Source organism: Nicrophorus vespilloides, unplaced genomic scaffold, assembly GCF_001412225.1.
Source record: "Nicrophorus vespilloides isolate i.1.1-1 unplaced genomic scaffold, Nicve_v1.0, whole genome shotgun sequence".
NCBI classification, from domain to species: domain Eukaryota; kingdom Metazoa; phylum Arthropoda; class Insecta; order Coleoptera; family Silphidae; genus Nicrophorus; species Nicrophorus vespilloides.
In genome coordinates, this window is record NW_017095900.1 from 151471 (window position 1) to 167946 (window position 16476).

General features: G+C 35.3%; 2 protein-coding genes across 5 annotated transcripts; one reads left to right on the forward strand and one right to left on the reverse strand.

Moving 5' to 3' along the window:
- Nucleotides 1-7241: 7241 nt before the first annotated feature.
- LOC108568046 (dynactin subunit 1) lies at nucleotides 7242-12622 on the reverse strand. 4 transcript variants are annotated; one of them, XM_017928913.1, is made up of 13 exons: nucleotides 12522-12622; nucleotides 12186-12365; nucleotides 12003-12130; nucleotides 11870-11896; nucleotides 11685-11738; nucleotides 11123-11273; nucleotides 9264-11066; nucleotides 8969-9209; nucleotides 8532-8914; nucleotides 8254-8476; nucleotides 7956-8203; nucleotides 7665-7898; nucleotides 7242-7606 (listed from the first exon to the last, which is right to left on the reverse strand). In XM_017928913.1, the coding sequence occupies exons 2-13, from the start codon at nucleotides 12357-12359 to the stop codon at nucleotides 7463-7465; spliced, it is 3810 nt and encodes a 1269-aa protein (XP_017784402.1). In that variant the 5' UTR covers nucleotides 12360-12365; nucleotides 12522-12622; the 3' UTR covers nucleotides 7242-7462. The 4 variants fall into 4 exon arrangements, with proteins under 4 accessions (XP_017784402.1, XP_017784393.1, XP_017784413.1 ...); XM_017928904.1 differs by having other exon boundaries at nucleotides 11123-11297; XM_017928924.1 differs by lacking the exon at nucleotides 11685-11738 and having other exon boundaries at nucleotides 11123-11297; nucleotides 12522-12621.
- A 139-nt stretch (nucleotides 12623-12761) lies between these two features.
- LOC108568057 (F-box only protein 21-like) lies at nucleotides 12762-16129 on the forward strand. Its single transcript, XM_017928948.1, has 10 exons — nucleotides 12762-13098; nucleotides 13576-13848; nucleotides 13903-14128; nucleotides 14187-14408; nucleotides 14460-14705; nucleotides 14763-14951; nucleotides 15012-15077; nucleotides 15132-15360; nucleotides 15417-15614; nucleotides 15674-16129. The coding sequence occupies exons 1-10, from the start codon at nucleotides 12944-12946 to the stop codon at nucleotides 15802-15804; spliced, it is 1935 nt and encodes a 644-aa protein (XP_017784437.1). The 5' UTR covers nucleotides 12762-12943; the 3' UTR covers nucleotides 15805-16129.
- The last annotated feature ends 347 nt before the right edge of the window (nucleotides 16130-16476 follow it).

A 16476-nucleotide genomic window follows, 5' to 3' on the forward strand; every position in this document is an offset into this window, starting at 1 on the left:
AAAGCTAATTAATACAGTTACCTAACAATTAGATGCTTCTCCGAATCTAGCACGAAAGGAGAGCAAACATCGATGTGGCCGAGTTTCACGAAAACTGTGCCAATTTACATAATAGCTTACGCAAAAAATTAAATAATCAAGTGAGATTAAAAAAAAACATATACAACGAAAGAGAGACAAGCCACGGAAACCCCAACGATTTACACGTTAAACAGTCCCACGTCGGAAGTGAAAGATGTTGCTGCTCTCTCTAAAAAAAAAATAATACGAAAACCGCAATTAGTTCCGAAGCTTTGTTCATCTCTTTTACCTTTTGGTTCGTTCTCGCTCTTTGCTGCTGGCTCAAAGTTATTGCTCACCCTGGGGGCTTCTCTGGTGCCACTTTTACACCTCTTGGGCAGCCGTGGCCCACTGCTTCTCAAGTTACCAATTGCAACTGGGGGGGACTTCCCCCTGGGGCGGCCGTTTCGACCGGGTTTTATATAATGAGGCAGGTGAGATGTGGTATCACGGTTTTTTTTTTGTTATGACTGAAACTGGCGCCAAGTCGACCGAGACTTTCCTTCTCTTCAGACGCACCGCACCGCCTCTTATTTTCAAAATATTGCTAAATCCATAATTTGATACAGACCTACCTTACTACACACGGTTAACAACTTTAAATGATACTGTAATCGACTTAGTTTACGTGGAAATGGTCGACAGGACGTTGGAAATTAAACCGTATGATTGCCACAGTCTTACCATGAAGAAATGTTTTCGTATAATTATCTCAATAGGACAACTGTTGCAATATTTGGATACAAGAGAAAATTCATTTGAAAACGTGAAAATAATTAACGTCAGCTTAAATTTGATATAATAAATAATAAACAAAACATAGGTTTGATATATTATTAAATAGAAATTAAAAAAAAAAATTGTAATTGTAATTATTTTTTAAAGAAATTCGAAGCGATTATTTAAAAAAAAATCAATGTCAAGAAAAAGCGATTGACAAAAATGACAGCTGTCACCTTGCGTCAAAGTGTCAATTTTTTTATATTATATACAAAAATGTTGAAGCGCGCTGCTAAAACGTTGGGAAACGCTGCTATAATAATAATTATTAAATTCTTCTATACCATTTAACACTATTAAGCTAATAGATGAAATTTTCGCTGTTCGATTGATGCGTTTTTCTTTAATTGTTTTTCTTCCAAAGCAACCTTTAATTATTTATATTTCCTTTTTGTATATTTACAGCAATACAACATACCCTAAATTCCAACATTAACCCGAATTTGCGTACAATTCCAAATATTTGAGAACATTTATTAATATATGTTTAAATGAAAACACATGGAAATTTATATTATGTAATAAACAAAAATTTTAAATCTTAAAACGTTGAGAATCGCCTACCTGATTTTGGGTGGAGATTCGTTCGGACAAATTTAAAAAAAATACAATTATTTTCCTTTGGTCAACGACTTCAATCATTCACAATTAAATCTTCTATACCTTTGAACACTCTAAAACATAGATTGCTTAGTCTCGACATTATTTTGATTCCCGGGACACAGGACATCTGTTTAAGACATTCCCGGGAATTCTCGGGATTCGAGAAATTTAAAAAAAAGTCGTTTCATTGGACATTTAGTAAATGAAATCATGGCTGATTTTGAACAACCAGAAAAAAATATCTACTTCAACTTTATAACTTTCCCTCCGTTGTCTAAGTCTATCTAATAGTGTATTATACATATCTCTTCCGAGATCATTATCAATTTTATTAAGTTTTGTTATGACAAAATTTATAATTTCGACAGCTGTCAACTTATAATTACCGAATGATATTAGATCAATTAATGCTTTTGTAACACAATTTTTGTATCTTTAGGTATCTCTCTACATATTGTAGATATTCCCGGGTATCGAAACTATATATTTTTCACTATTCCCGGGAATTCCCGGTTTAGTAACACTAATCGCAACCAAACATACCCTAAATTCCAACATTAACCCGAATTCGCTCACTATTAAAAATATTTGATAACCTTTAATAACATATGTTTACATTAAAACACATGGAAAGTCAAGAATGTATGCACTTTTTTGCATTGATATGATTTGATACGTTGCATATCTGGAGAATTATAGAATGCAAATGGGACTTTCTAAAATTATTATTATTGGCAGGCGAAAATGCTTTAGCGCCGAATCCCAGAGGCTGCTTTCTAGATGGATAGACAGATAAATTAATTGATCTACAGGTGAAACAGACAAAGAGACAGAGAAAAAGATACAAAGAGTCCGATGGAAATGGAAGAGGAATAGGGACGAAATGCATCGGCTGAAATCGTATAGAAAGTGCCGTGCAAATACTCAGGCACACACATACTCGAGTCGCGCTGCAGTTACGTAATGTCACGGAATGTCGTCCTTCCCGAACCGGGCAGAGAAATATGCGGTTCAACGTAAAATTAAACAAAAAGAAAAAAGGAAGGAACAAAAAGCAAACCGTTGATGATGAATAACTAAATCTGGATCCGATGCAGTCTGTTCTCCTTCCAGATGCGATACGTCTTTCCTTGACGTGCGCATTCCAGCTAACTGCCGCCGTTACGCAACGAAAACAACAACAACAAACTGAATTTCTGCAGTTCCTTCCGCGTTTTACATAAAAAAAAAACACACAACAAACAAAAAATAACATACACTTATATAATTATTAATTTAATCAATTTTTCAACCTTCCTTCTTTATTCTTATTTATATGAAATATTAATACAAATTTTAATAAAAATAACGTCTGTTTCAAGAATTCTTGCTTTTCAAATATTATTTTAACTATTTTATCTGTTTCTTAATTTTTTTAATAATTTTGAAATAAAAACTTAAATACTTGTAAAAACAATGGCGGAACTACAAGGAACCCAGTTTTTTAAGGCCCTCAAATAGTAAAACTGTGTCTAGGGCCCATAACTTTCTTAACGTGACCCTCCGTTATCACTGATAAGTTTGAAACATTCTTTCTCTATTCTTATTTATTTTCAATATTGATACAAGTTTCAATTTGTTTTTATAAAAATATCTTCAGTTTTAAGAATTTTTGCTTCCCAAACATTATTTTAACTTCGTCTTCTTCTTTAAATATTTGTAATAATTCAAATGTTTTTGAAAAAAGACACTCAAATACTTAAAAATTACATCTTGTAAAGACTATTGCAGTGTGGTGGAACTACAATGATCCCCGTTTTTAGGGCCCTCAAATAGTATAACTATTGTGGGGCCGTGGGCCCACGGCATTCTTACTGTGGCCATCCGTTACCACTGATACTAAACACCCCCCAACATCATTTGTTTAACTGTTGTTTAAGGCTCGATGATTATCTCTATTTCATCAAGGGGGGCTCAAACAAAAATTTGTGTGGTGCCATCAAATTTATCTGATTTAAGGCCCTGATTAATATTTTGCAAGGGGCACAAAGATTTGAAGTTATGCCACTAAACAATAAATTTTATTTTGATCAATTTTCATATTCTTTTTCATTGTGATTTCAACTTCAAACAATTTTTATAAAAATTACGTTAGTTTCAAGAATTCTTAGTTTTAGAAACTTCCTTACTTCAATTTTGTCTTTTAACTACCAAATACTTATATTTGCATGCTTATCACAACAAAAATAAGATTTTTTTTAGTGTAAAAATCATAATTTTTCAAATTTACTTTTCAATTAAACATCATTCACTTCTTTCTTTCTCTTCTTATAAAAAAAAATAGTAATTGCGTAAAAATCGTATTAAATAATATGACTTGAACTTAAACGTAATATATCTGCTTTATTAAATAATAAAGTTGCAAACATCGCAAAAATGTAATAAAATAAGAATTTAAACGCGAAACGAAATGACGAAAAAAAATGCGCAAGTGAAATTCGCGGACGGAAGATAAATTCAACGGAGTGTGCATTTCTGTCCGTTTCAAATTTCACCTCCTCGGATGGCGTGTTTTGTGAATGTCTTCAGACGGGAGATGCAGATTTTTTCCCGCGCGCGCCAAAAGGTCGATAGAATGTGGTACAATTATACGCGTACACATATATTACTAATGTTAGCACAATAATATTCATTAATTACTAGAATTTCACTTCGGTCGCTCTCGGGGACTTCTTTCTTACGACTACGTGTTTTCTGTACCTTTTCCTGCGAATGATAAACGACTGTTTAAAGCAATACCCATAATTATAGGAAATTTATGTTAAATTTCAAACAATAAAACATCTCCATCTTATATATCTACATACAATATTTAAATATTGAAATTGTTGCTGTTATTAACCTCTTGGAAATAACAAATAAACGCGACCTTGGGCCACCTTTAACAGCGTTTCATTTGCAATTAATATGAACGAACGTATCTTTATGGTTTTGATGCATTTATAAGGAAACTAATTGCGATCTTACCTTGAAACGATTTGCATATCAGACACGCTTAGGTTAGACGCGTTGTGGGTGTCCCGTTTCCATTTGCATTATAAATTATTTAGCAACAAACGATTCAAGTATAATTGCAACACTCACCCCATCTGCGTCTTCGACGTTTTAAACGAATACTCCAAAAATGTTCAGCTTTTTATACCAGTAATAATAATTTGTCTCGTTTACAAAAACTGGATAACCTTAATAATGTTTTCCTTTTTCATGCGTAGATCAACGTACCCAGAATTCTTCGCAGAAGGTTAAATTACTCGTCAATCCATGCAAAGAAGTTGTTCCAAGTTCCTTTTTTAATTAATTAAGAAATAATCATTAATCCAAATCATGTTTATTCATGAACTAACAAAAATACTACCGGTTTTATCAATACTCTAGAAATAAATTTAAAAATTTCCTGCAAGCCGCATATTAGAAATTTATTAAAATATGAACACTAGAGATGATAAACACAAAATAAAGTAATTTAATGACCTTTTTTATAATTGAAAAAGTCTAAAACTTTCAACTTTTAAAGCACGAAGCCGAATGCGGCCGCGTGTAGCTCATCACTAGTCTATATAGAACTTATACTAATTGTGCATGCGCCGGGTATTGATTCTTTTTTACTGAGAATTAATAATAAGTTTACAATATAAACTCTAATAGATTCAATTTGATTTAAATATTTTTTTTAGTATAGATTTTACAAAATAGGAAGCAATTGCAAAGCACGTATTTCTGTAATGATGATCAAAACGGAAATCGCCACCTACGACTCGAAATTATAGAAGACGAGATGAGACTTTCATAATCATAAATAAAGTTCATTTCCTTGACGTTCGCTAAAGCGAGGTACGTTAATAATTCAAGTAAAGAAAACGGTGAAAGATTCGAAGGTCGAAATGCAATGACCCGAAAGCCTATATAAGCAACTGCATTTTTCTTCACGGTTATCTTCGAGCGTTTCTCCGTTAAATGATAAATCACCATTAAGATTTTCGTACTATTTAAGTTGAGAAATATTTATTAAGCTTGTTTTATTACGTGGATAGAATCTAATTCATCTGGAAGAGATTTACGATGCAGAGGATCATAAATTATGCATGTGCTCTCCAAAGAATTTTGGCGCCGACTATATTAGATAATTGAGTTTTATGTATAATTCATTTAGTTACAAATATGTTTCATTTAACAGTTTCTATTTATTCAAATCCTTAGCGCCACGAACGTTGAATAACTTAATTTAATCAACGGTTAACTCGTTGCGGAAGCGGCGTCTAATAACACACGTGCAATGATGATGTAGCTCGTGATTTTGTTGATGATGATGATGGAGGAACAGAGCTTTCCATTACTTCCGATGCTCGGACTCAGGCAAACAATCGCTAATTGAATGGTATTAATGCGAGTTTGCTCAATGGCGTTTCCGTCTTGCTGATTATACTTATGCAGCGGTTCCGTTTTGCTTTTCGCTTTGGTTAGATTGAAGACGGATTGCACACGCACGCGTTGATTGTCGAGAGAAATTTGTTATGGGGAATGTGAGAACAATCCGTTTATTTCCCATCAGGTAGACACATCTCGGACGTGCGCAATTATCTGATCCAGGATTTTCATCGTTATCTTAAAGACAATTGAGAAGGAACTGTGAGTGTTTCTGTTTTGTGTATATGGCAGAGCGTTAAAAGAAAGTTGCGTCGCAGCGACAGAATAAGTACGTTCGAGAAATAGCAAGTAGCCTCCGACTGTAAACGCCACACTAAATCCAACAAGGTTATAGAAAGTAAACTATATTATATGTGTGGAGGCTTGTGCAGATGACATTTTTCAATTTTCTATAACAGAGTGAGAGAAAGTATTTTATCTGATATACCTATAATCGAATGCAGCAGCAATTATTTAATTCAATATAAATTCAATTGGTTTCAACTTTGAACTAACCTTTGAGTTCCATTGGTATCATGACGATATCACCTTTCTAATAATTTATATTGTAAAAGACCTAATAATATTTTACTGAAACCACACTCTACTACGATGTATGCGTTTCCATACCATAGATAGTTTAAACCTTAAGGATGATTGGCGGATATATCCGCCCTATTCTTCACGAAGGAGAATATCGAATCTTAGTTCAAAGCGAGGCACCACTAGGCTATTTCAGACAGAGCCGTTGAAAATGTGAATTTGAAAATTCTCCATCCGCAAAAAGTTAAATAAGAAACTAAGTACAGTTTAGGATGAGAGGCGGATATATCCGCCATATTCTTCACGAAGCAGACTATCAAATCTTAGTTCAAAGCGAGGCACCACTAGACTATTTCAGACAGAGCCGTTGAAAATGTGAATTTGAAAAATCTTCATCCGCAAAGGGTTAAATAAGAAACTAAGGACACTTTAGGATGAGTGGCGGATATATCCGCCATATTCTTTACGAAGGAGACTATCGAATCTTAGTTCAAAGCGAGGCACCACTAGACTATTTCAGACAGAGCCATTGAAAATGTGAATTTGAAAATTCTAAATTCGCAAAAAGTTAAATAAGAAACTAAGGACAGTTTAGGATGAGTGGCGGATATATCCGCCATATTCTTCACGAAGATACAGAAGGAGACTATCGAATCTTAGTTCAAAGCGAGGCACCACTAGACTATATCAGACAGAGCCGTGGAAAATGTGAATTTAAAAAATCTCCGTCTGCAAAGAGTTAAATAAGAAACTAAGATCAAAAATCTTACTTAAGACCAGCAATAATTTATGTATTTAATAGAAAAAATCAGTTTGTTCGTAATTTGATTACTTTTATTACTTATTCTTATTGATGGAATAATTAGTAAGTATGTATCTCATTATAAAAAGAAAATGAATTATCTCGAATAAATAGATATACATTTCAAGCGACAAGCGATAGAAAAAAAACATGTAATTAGTATATAAGTAGCGGGTAATATTCTCTAAAGGTTTATATCACAATATAAGTATATATAGTTTGGTGAAGATTTTAGCAAGCTAAACTAAGCAGAATCTTTTGCAAGTTTTGGAAGTCCAGCTCCAAATTCACGATGCCCGGCTTCTGTCCGGCCACCAAGTATTGCTTGGGAACCTTAACGTAGCCGATGTTCGTCGAAGAAGTCTCTTTCAATGCCTGCATTAAAGAAAATAAATTAATTTTCTGATTTCTGCATTACTTAACATGCTCATACCTTAGTCATTTCGATGGTTGGGAAAATGGTGAAATCCGTTTCAATTGATCCACCGAACTTCCTCCTAACTGCTTCCGCCGTAACCTTGCTCTGGAAATCATCGGCGCGTCTCTTCAAAGCCATCATCCTATCCCGTTCTTCGGCAAAGTGCTTCTGCCATGCGGCAGGTCCATTACCAGGTTGTACTTTGTAAATTGGCGGGAATCTAGGCTTGGCCAGATTCATTAGTATTTCCTAAAAAAACATAACAAATATATCGTTCGCAAAACTCAAATTAATAAAAAAACAAACTTGTTTCAAAGCTGCTCCTTCTTTATGCAAAGCATCCAAGATGGGATCGTGCGTGTTCTTGAACGTAGGCAATGGCTTCATTCCATCCATAATCTTCTTCATCTCATCACCTTCTAAACGCATCCTTTCGTTCCTCTCATTATTGAACAGCTTCCTCAGATTATCGATCTCGTGGAGAAGAAGCGGAGAATCCTTAACAACGGCCGGTAAACTCGGTCCACTCGATTGAAGCGATGGCATTTGCGATGCTAAAAACCGAATTGGATGAAACGTTTCCAAACCAAATCCAGTAAATTACCTGAAACGGATTTGGATGGATCGCTGTAGCCCTTCTTGTTAACATGCTTCAGACGCTCTTTCAATTCGGATCTTTCGTTCTCCAACGAATCGATATCCGCTTGCAAATGATCCATGGTTTCCTCAAACTCCTTCTCGTTCTTTTTCAAACTATTACGAGCCTCATCCAGCTTCCTCTGCAGTTTCTCTATGGTCAACTCGTAATCCTTGTTCACATTACCCAACTGAAATCAAACGAAATCTATTAGAACCAATGTTTAAAACACGAATAACTTTAACCTTCTTCTCCGCCAATTCTTTCCTGATAGTCATCTCAGATAACTGCTCTTGCTTCTCTTTGATAGTCTTCTTTAACTCCTTAATATCGGATTCTTTGTTTTCCAATTTACTGGTTAAAGTTTTCGTCTGTTCCAATTCCTTTTTCACGGTTTGTGCTCGAACCATCACAGGTGGACTAGGTTTTTCTTCGTTTTTGTTTGCAGTGTTGATCTCGTATTCGTTATCCTGCAAGAACTGCGCCAACTGAGTGATTTGCATCAGGATGAAAGCGATTGAATTTTTGATGCTTTGGACTGGACCTAAATCGTCTTGCTCGTACACCTTGTCGCTGGCGTTTATAGCAATGTCTTTAATTTTATCTTGAGACAAGCCCTTGTCAGAATCTGAAAATTAATCTCGTTTATTTGTGAAACATTTATTTTCAGTTCTAGCTTTACCGCCACTCGTGGAAATGGTTTGAACTGAAACTTTGACGATATCTTGGAGCGTCTTCATAATTTTCCCGGCTTGCTGATAACATTGGTAAATATTTTCGAAAACCTCCTTGTTCAAACCTAAATTGCTAACGTTTGTATCAGGAGGGATGCGTCTCTTAACAAGTTTTAATTGTTGTTGAACTTGTTCCATGGTGGTGATTACGTATTGAGCCAGCAAACCAATATCACCAACGTTGGAGGTCTGTAACACAACAAATGAAATGTAACTTGCCCCAAATATTGTGATTTATGTTACCTCAATAAGAGTACGAATGACGAGCGCATCATTATTGATACCGTCGCAAGCAGCTACCAACATTTTGACTGTATCATTCAGAAGTTGAGTATGGTTAAGCTTATTCTCTGTACTAAGTAACACGGGATACATGGTATTAAAATAACCAACGCATTTCTCTAGAATTTCAGTTGGCACGTTCTCATCTAATTGATCACGTTTCACCAACTCAACGAAACCATCGATAACCTTTTCTTGAGCCCCCATTTCTGGATATGTACCTCCTACTTTTAGTAGAGCCTCCGGTTTGCAAGAGTTCAATGCATAGTAATATTGATGCAATATAGTTTGTAGTGCAAAAATGTGGTAGGAAAGTCGGCATCTGAAAGCGAACTGTTCGACGGCGTGTCCTTTGAACACAGCTGCTGTATCAATTTTCTCGACGGCCGGAAACTTGTCTCTTATCTGAGAGATCAATAGCTCCGTCTTATAAACCAACCGTGGCACAAGAAGCAAAATCAGAACCGCGTCATGATCTCCGCCGCGATTCATGAAAGTATCAGGCATGAAAGCCGTCAAGTATTTTATGTGCTGTTGTAGCTGCTGAACATCGACACGTCTTAACTCAAGATCAATAGCCTTAGTATGCGCTTTGGTCTCGGTGAACATCTTCTTGAAATCCAGAATTTCTGGAAGCGCCGAAACCGGCTTACTGGACTCCTTCTCCAATCTATGCTGTAAATCTAACGATTGGTCTTGGAGCTTCTGCACCAATTCTCTAAACTTATTTATAGTTGCTTCACGATCGGCAATAGTTTCCATCGCCGCTTCTTTCTCTCTCAAAGACTCTCTATACGCCGAATGCGCCATATCCAGTTCTTCCCTCAAATCCATCTCGAGCTCAGCATTGCTCTCAACCAATTGATCATTCATATCCTGCAACGCTTCGAGTTCGGAAACTTCCTCTTGCAGCTGCACAACCTTCTCTTCCAAAGATAACTTTTGCTCTCCGAGAATGACAACCATCTCTTCAGCACCCATCGCAGCATCCACTTGCTCTTGTAAATCAGCGATTTGCTGCTCCATCTCCTCCACACGGCTACTCAACTTCTCCTTAGTGCGACCCAACTCAGCAACTTCAGACTTCTTCTGATCCATGTCTTTCATCAGCTTCTGATACTCGTGTTTATCGTGAGCCGACAGATCCCTCATCCTCACCAAAGTCTCCCTTAGCCTTGCGTTCTGCTGCTCTAACTGTTTAATTTCATACGTCGACATAACTGCACCATCCGCCGTATTGGTGCTTCCCTTATTCTGCATCTCAGTTTTCAAAATTTCTAAATCCAAAGTGACTTCCTCCAATTTTTCCTTGCAGACCTCCAATTCTAATTGCAAAGTCTCCGCCTTCTCCTCTGCCATTTCTTTATCCAACGTAGCCATTTCCACGGCCTCTGCCAAATCGGAAACTTCTTCAGCGTGCGCTTCGCGCGCTTCAATAGCCTCCTTGGCATCAAGCTTAGCTCTCTGTAAATCCCTCTGCAAACTAGCCTGAGATTCCATGATCCTCGTCTTGAACTCAATCAGCTGCTCCAATTGAATCTTCAATTTATCGTAATCCTTCATCTTCTCCTTGTCATCCTGCCTTTTGATCCTCAGCGTTTCCAATTTCTCGCCCAAATCCTTGATCTGCTGACTCCTGTTTTCCAGCTCCTGTTGAAACTGCAAATTATTGAGTTTCTCCTCAACTGTAGTGACTGGAGTCGTCGTGGAAGTGATCGCCTGGCCAGGTGTAAACTGCGGCTTCAAAGTTTCCACAAAATTTGTCTGAAATAACATAATAATATATTTACTACAAAAATATATTACAATCAAGTACTCACTTCAACAAATGAAGCTCTCTTTGGATTCTGGGCGATATCCGCCAAGGCTTCCGGTCTATCGACATTGGGCGAAGTCAATTGGCTTCTACTTCCGGCCAATGATTGTCTGCTACCAGCCAAAGACTGACGACTGCTCGCCAATGATTGTCTGCTGCTTGCCAATGAAATACGAGAGCTATAAAACCCAATCACATTTAAATAAAATGCAAACGATACGTGCTTACACGAGCAAATCACAAGTACTAGACATTCTCTTTAGGGGAAAAAATGTATAAACGAGCGAGTAATGTGCAACTTGTTAGGCTTCTTTTGAAACCCAATCAATACTGCACATCATCAGTTTTATCATCTGAAATAAATATTTCGCAAAAAAAAAACTGCTTCATTATTAATTAGTACTACTAGATAAAGTCTGTTGCTAAAATAAAAGGGAACAAAATAATCAAAGAGTGATCATTCTATTGGTGTACGTTAAACGATCGTTAGAACATGCTACAAAACAGATACAAAGCGAAACAAAACAAACAACATTATGTAGATACGAATCTGTTAGTGTGGCTACCTTGAAGCTGACAAAGATCCTGGTCTTTTAGTTGGTGACGTTTTTCGCCTGACACTATCTCCATGAGAGTGGGTTAAAGTAGAAAAATAAATTATTAAATGTGGCGCAAAGGCTTAATTGATGAAATAAAAAAATATACAAATCAACAGTATAACAACACAGAGGTAAAAGTTCATGAAACTTACGTCGTGGGTTTTGGTTTTGTACCGACACTAGCCGCATGGAATCAAAAAAATTGATAACAAAAAGAATATCAAAATAATGCAACCAATTTTTGTATTAGATGAAATAGAAACATTCAAAAACAACGTTACTTACGCACTCTGTCTGCTACGCAATTTTGATGAAGGTGTTGGTTCTTCTGTTGGTGTCTCAATTGGTTTGCCATGTTCATCAAGATGTGCCAATTGCACTGCTCTTACAAACATACCAAAGTTATCCTCACACTAAAAAAATAAAATCTTATTAGACTTAATTTTTACATGTAATTTTTACAAATACCTTAAAATATTGTTTCCCCTGAACTGTACCATTGTTTTTTCCCTTTGGTACATCCAAAACTAAACCTATCCACTTTCCAGTAGCAAAATTTGTTAAGCCTATGAAGGCTACAGTTCCCTGGACCTCCTTCCCCGTAACCTCCACCCTTTCTCCAACTTTAAAAGCTTCTGACATGATTTACTGAAAGCATAAAAATATTGTATATCCTGTGTTTCTGTTATTTACATAATAAGATCACTTTTAACAATGTATTGTTTTTTCAATTTACATTGTTTAAAAAATCATTCATGGAATTTAGAGTTGATGAAAGGAAAGTTTACATTGCATAAAGCTTACCTTATCAAGCTTATAAAGCTTCAAACAGTCCAATAAATAATACATAAATTTACAGTTAACAAAATTTTATACAGATGACTAAGTTGACATCTGTCACTTTGTGAACTTAATTGTGTGAAGTTAGTTACACTTAAGTTGCTCATTAATACTTTCGTATCATATTTGGTTATTATATAATTAATAAGATAATGAACCAAGTGTTTGTTGTACGTTAAAATCCATTAAAATCTGCTGTTTTGTAGGTAGTTTTAGAATTAAGGAGATCATAGATGGTGCCACCATCGAATAACAACTGTGATGGCGTCCAGCCAAACCCATTAGTGTTATTGGTTGTCAAGCAACAACCAAAAGTCAACAGTTTTTGTTTTGATAACAGCTGAGATTGTAATAATTTAAGAAAGTTTATTACTTGGAACGAATTGATGATGGATAGGCTCCCAGTGGAAATCCTGGAGAAAATCATAGGTTACAGCGACATAGATCTGAGAGATGTCATTAGCCTTAGCTACACTTGCAAATATTTCAATAATATTATACAAAACAGCAATCAAGTTTGGAAAGGAATTTACCACAAACAGTAACTAGATTTTCATAATTTTGTTCATCTACGTTTGATTTTTTCTTTTGGCTTTTGTTTTTGACCCATTTTTATTTTAGTTTTTTTTATTAGAATAGATTTACTACATTTATAACATGATCATCAATTTGGCTGTGCTTCCGAAGTCTGTGTAAACTCTTCCTTCTCAGATCATCACTCTTCTTTTATTACCTCATAAACACTTTAATCCAACTACATATACACTTCTTACATTGGCAAAGTGGACATTGAAAAAAAATATATACATCTTGATCATTTAATTTTAGCGGAGAAGATTGAGAAATCACACATTCCAAGAAATGCTTTTTCTTAATAAAAAAATAAATATTTACATTTAACCAGTTCATACTAAAAATAATTGTTTGTAATGTTATTGATGGTAATTAAAGGTAATTATTTTTTTCCTAATGCTTTCATTAAACGCTTTATACTGATATCCCTTATTTCTCTTCATAGATTATCTCATGATCGCGTTAAAAAAGAAGCTAAGCAACAGATCAATTTCAAGCAACTGGTCAAGACTCTGTTCGAGCTTCGATCAGAGGTTGGCCGTGCTTTAGATATTCTCACGATGATCAACTATAGATCTCATTGTCTGGAAGAATGCGTGCGAAATTTTTGGGAACACTTCGACGCTTCTTACGAATACGAGGATGTCCTACATTACCTTCGGGCCATATACCACAGGAAAAGACTAAACATATGGATGGATCCAATATCAAAAAAAGAGTAGGTCAAATGGAATTAGGCAACATTGAAATTAATTACATTTTTATTCTAAAGATATGGAAACCGTACTGAGAATTTCACCTTGGAATATTATGTGAGCGACCTTCTCATGTACAAAAATCAACAAGTCGCTATTGATGAATTGGATAAGTTTCTGCAATTACCAGAAGAGGAGCAACTGTTGGAAGTAGCAGCTAGTTTGGTTGCGAAATGGTGTCAACCGGAATTGAAAATCGCGCATGAAGATATCTCCGCTAAATTGGATGCGATGGCTAAGGAAGTCGGTATTTCAGTATATCAAATCATCAATTTGTATATATATATTTAATAAATTTCAGTGTACAACCATGCTCCGTTACCACCATCCGAATCATCCGTACTTTGAGGTGGACGAAGACACTTTAAAAAAGTGGAGGAATCAGAAATTGGAACAACAAAACTATAGATTAGATCAAAGGATGCAATTAATTAATATAATTAACAAAGTTCTCTTCGATAAATACAAATTGTTAGGAGACACTTTTGATTATTACAGCATGAGCAATTCGTTTATAAATTGCGTAAGAATTATAAAAATAATTAAAAACTCAAACTAATTACTATTATTGTAGGTATTGGAAAGGAAATCCGGTTTACCTATAATCTTATCGATAGTCTATGAAGGTGTTGCACGCAGAATGGGCTTGAATTGCGAACCGTTGAATACGCCTGTGCATTTCCTACTGAAGTTGCAAGGCGAGAAGACGGCACATTCAATATTGTTTATCGACGCATTCAATGCACACACGTTTACTCGTTTGAATGAGGAAGGAAAACTGTATTCAGCGGAGAAAATACCAACAGCCACTACAAAACAAGTCAATTGTTCTTATAAAGTTTGTAATAATTTAATTACATTCGTTTTTTTTTTGTAGGTGTTGGAACGTATGGTAGCAAATGTGGATAAGGCTTGGGAACGAAGCGGACTATTACATCCGACAATTGAAGCGAACGATGATAGTTTTCCAATGTTAAAGATCCTTAACAGAATTAGGATAATGGGAACAGAGTATTTCACTGATCGTCTCCATCGCGATCCAATTTACGACTATCATCGCATCACGGTTCAAGCAAAAAAATAAAACATTTTATTCGAAACTTCAATAATATTGGATATGTTTCAGAGTCAAGGCGTGCTTTTTAAGGAATCGCTAAAAAATGAACAATTTAACTATAGACAATTGATACATGTGAGACAATTTGAAATTTGACTTTCCAGTTTGAAAGTTGGGATTTTTTTTTAGATAGTGCCTCGATGTCGACCGACGGGAATGTTGTACGCTGTAGGAGTAATTGTGATCCACAAGGTGAGCGATGAAGTGCGGTTTTATGGAGTTATTATAGACTGGTCCCCTGTGTGGGAGGAACGCATGGATCCTTTGAACGAGTACAGAAACTACAAAGCGAATTTTAAGAGCCAACCGTTCTACAAAGTTCTTTCTGAAAACAGGGTCATAAGGTACTTGCCTCAAGGTAAGATGCTCAATTAAACTATTAACTACATGACTTATTTATTTTCAATTTATTAGAATATTTGTCGTTGGTGGTGCATCATTATCCGCAACGATTTTTCCACGAAAACCTCGATTTGGGAAAGCACTTCTCCAGATTTGAAGATGGAGTGTTTATCCCAAACACAGCCAAGTCCAAGGAGTACTGTGAAGATGATATTTACAGACTTGTTATTAGCAAGGACGTGTTGCGTAGGATGATCAGACAAGCTCTCAGTAAGTAGCAACTATTTTCTTAAATGTAGGTTTACTGTGAACTTTGGGTTCGTTTAAAGGGCAGGATGATCGTTTGACGGTGGGATACCGTTGCCAGTGTTTCAAAAGAAACGGGCTTATGTGCAGAATGCCGTACATGAGTCCCATATTCAATATTTTCTGCACATGCGATGAGCCTGGAATGTGTTAGATTACATCAACACTAGATACTAGTATCTAATTAAATTATATACTACTTCTCAAACGATATAAAAGTTCGATAAATGTACTTTCTGTCTTGCCTTTAATATAATAATCCATAGTAACACTTTACTCTCAACTGGTTATAATAGCTGAAGCATCTTGTCTATCGACCAAAATAATTCCATCGAGTTATTTATCATAAATTAGTATTGTCGTCTGTATAAGCGAAATGTACCGAATTATATAATATATATATATAAAACAACACGTAAGAGGAATTTAATAAACTCTTGATAAGCAGCTTTGAACTTAAGATTGTGCATTTAATTTTCGAATAAAGAATGTAAACTTGGTGAATACATAACGTACTTTATTTTCCTAAAAACCCACAGTTAAATGAAAATAATTATTATTTACATTTACGTTTTTTACATATACTTTTGCAATAATCAAACAAAATGTTTAATTTTGTTTAAGTAATTATTATATTTCATGTATATTTGGTTGCCTATATAACTTGTATATGCTTTAATTGTCGCTTAATTTACTATATCTAATACGTTATTAATCAGGTTTATGCAATTAGCTAACATATTAAAATATCCTTAAAAAAAATAACTATCTATGTATGTATCTACTCTGAATAAATATTCTTAAACTTCAAACTATTAAAATATAA